Raw genomic sequence first — 1,433 nt, 5'->3', positions numbered from 1 at the left:
AGCCTCCTGAGTAGCTGGGATTACAGGCATGTGCCACCACGCCTGGCTAATTTTTGTATTTTTAGTAGAGACGGGGTTTTGCCTTATTGGCCAGGCTGGTCTCGAACTCCTGACCTCAAGTGATCCACCCACCTCGACCTCCCAAAGTGCTGGGATTACAGCTGTGAGCCACCGTACCCGGCCAGTTTTACCAGTTCTTTAGGGCCTATCTGAAGGCCCATCTCCTCCAGGAAACCTTTTCTTGACTTTGGCCTCATTCAGTTTGGTGTTTGCTCATGTTCTGTACATTCTGCCTTACACAGCTGGGGATTTCCTGTTTACGCTAATGCGTTTACAAAGTCCTTGAGAGCAGGGACTGTGCCTCTTGCTTCTTCAGTGTCCTGCACAGCCTATACACACTTGCCACTATGAGTGTTCAGTGGGTACTCATGGAATTAAACTGAATCAGATGTCAAGGAGTGTTATGGTCATTTCTGCCTCATCTCAGTGACCAAAACAAAACATACTTTAGAAGGTTCCATATACGTTAGGTATCACACATTCTCAAGAAAATATTTTTCCTATTTTGAAGTCAGAAGAATCCCGTTTCACTGGATAACTGGCATAACAACTTTACAACTAATGTTTTTTGCTTTTCTCCAACAGGCTGCATGTTAAATGGCCAAGAGGTGAGGCTTACTATTCACTATGAAAATGGGTTCACCATCTCCAGGGAAAATGGAGGCTCCAGCAGCATATTATACCGCTACCCCTTTGAAAGGCTGAAGATGTCTGCTGATGATGGCATCCGAAATCTATACTTGGATTTTGGTGGTCCCGAGGGAGAACTGGTAAGAGTGTTTCTGAAACACATGTTTATCTAATAGATGTTCTCTTTCCTTCTCATTACTTCTTACCCCTTATATACAAAATCATGGACTGACATTCCATTTAGAACCATGAAATTTTTAATTAAATTTTTTTTTTTTTTTTAAGATGGGGTCTCTGTCACCCAGGCTGGAGTGTAGTAGTGCGATCATAGCTCCCTGCAGCCTGTACCTCCTGGGCTGAAGTGATCCTCCTGCCTCAGCTTCTGAGTAACTGGGACTGGACTATAGGCGTGTGCCACCATGCCTGGCCAATTTTTGTGTTTTTTTTAGAGATGAGGTCTCGCTTTGCTGCCCAGGATGGTCTTGAACTCCTGTCTTCAAGTGATCTTCCCATCTTGGCCTCCCGAGGTGTTGGGATTACAGGTGTGAGCCACAGTATCTGCTGTTCCTCAGTTTTCCAGATGACATTGGGTGTTGGTTTTTGTTACCATTTTTCTTTTTCTTTTTTATTTTTTTTTGAGATGAAGTCTCGCCTTGTCACCCAGGCTGGAGTGCAGTGGCACCATCTCAGCTCACTGCAACCTCTGCCTCTGTGGTTCAAGTGATTCTCCTGCCTCAGCCTCC

General features: G+C 44.9%; 1 protein-coding gene across 1 annotated transcript in view; it reads left to right on the top strand.

Annotated features, from left to right (window-relative positions):
* VPS4A (vacuolar protein sorting 4 homolog A (S. cerevisiae)) overlaps window positions 1-1,433 on the top strand; it is a 95,794-nt gene that overhangs the window by 70,245 nt on the left and 24,116 nt on the right. The window contains exon 6 of the mRNA XM_011931983.1: window positions 646-830. Within this exon, the coding sequence (XP_011787373.1) occupies window positions 646-830 (185 nt within the window). The remainder of the gene's footprint in view (window positions 1-645; window positions 831-1,433) is intronic.

This window comes from Colobus angolensis, unplaced genomic scaffold (assembly GCF_000951035.1).
Source record: "Colobus angolensis palliatus isolate OR3802 unplaced genomic scaffold, Cang.pa_1.0 Scaffold93, whole genome shotgun sequence".
Lineage (NCBI taxonomy): Eukaryota > Metazoa > Chordata > Mammalia > Primates > Cercopithecidae > Colobus > Colobus angolensis.
Note: the sequence above shows the minus strand (reverse complement) of the source record. Positions and strands in the feature narration are given on the sequence as shown.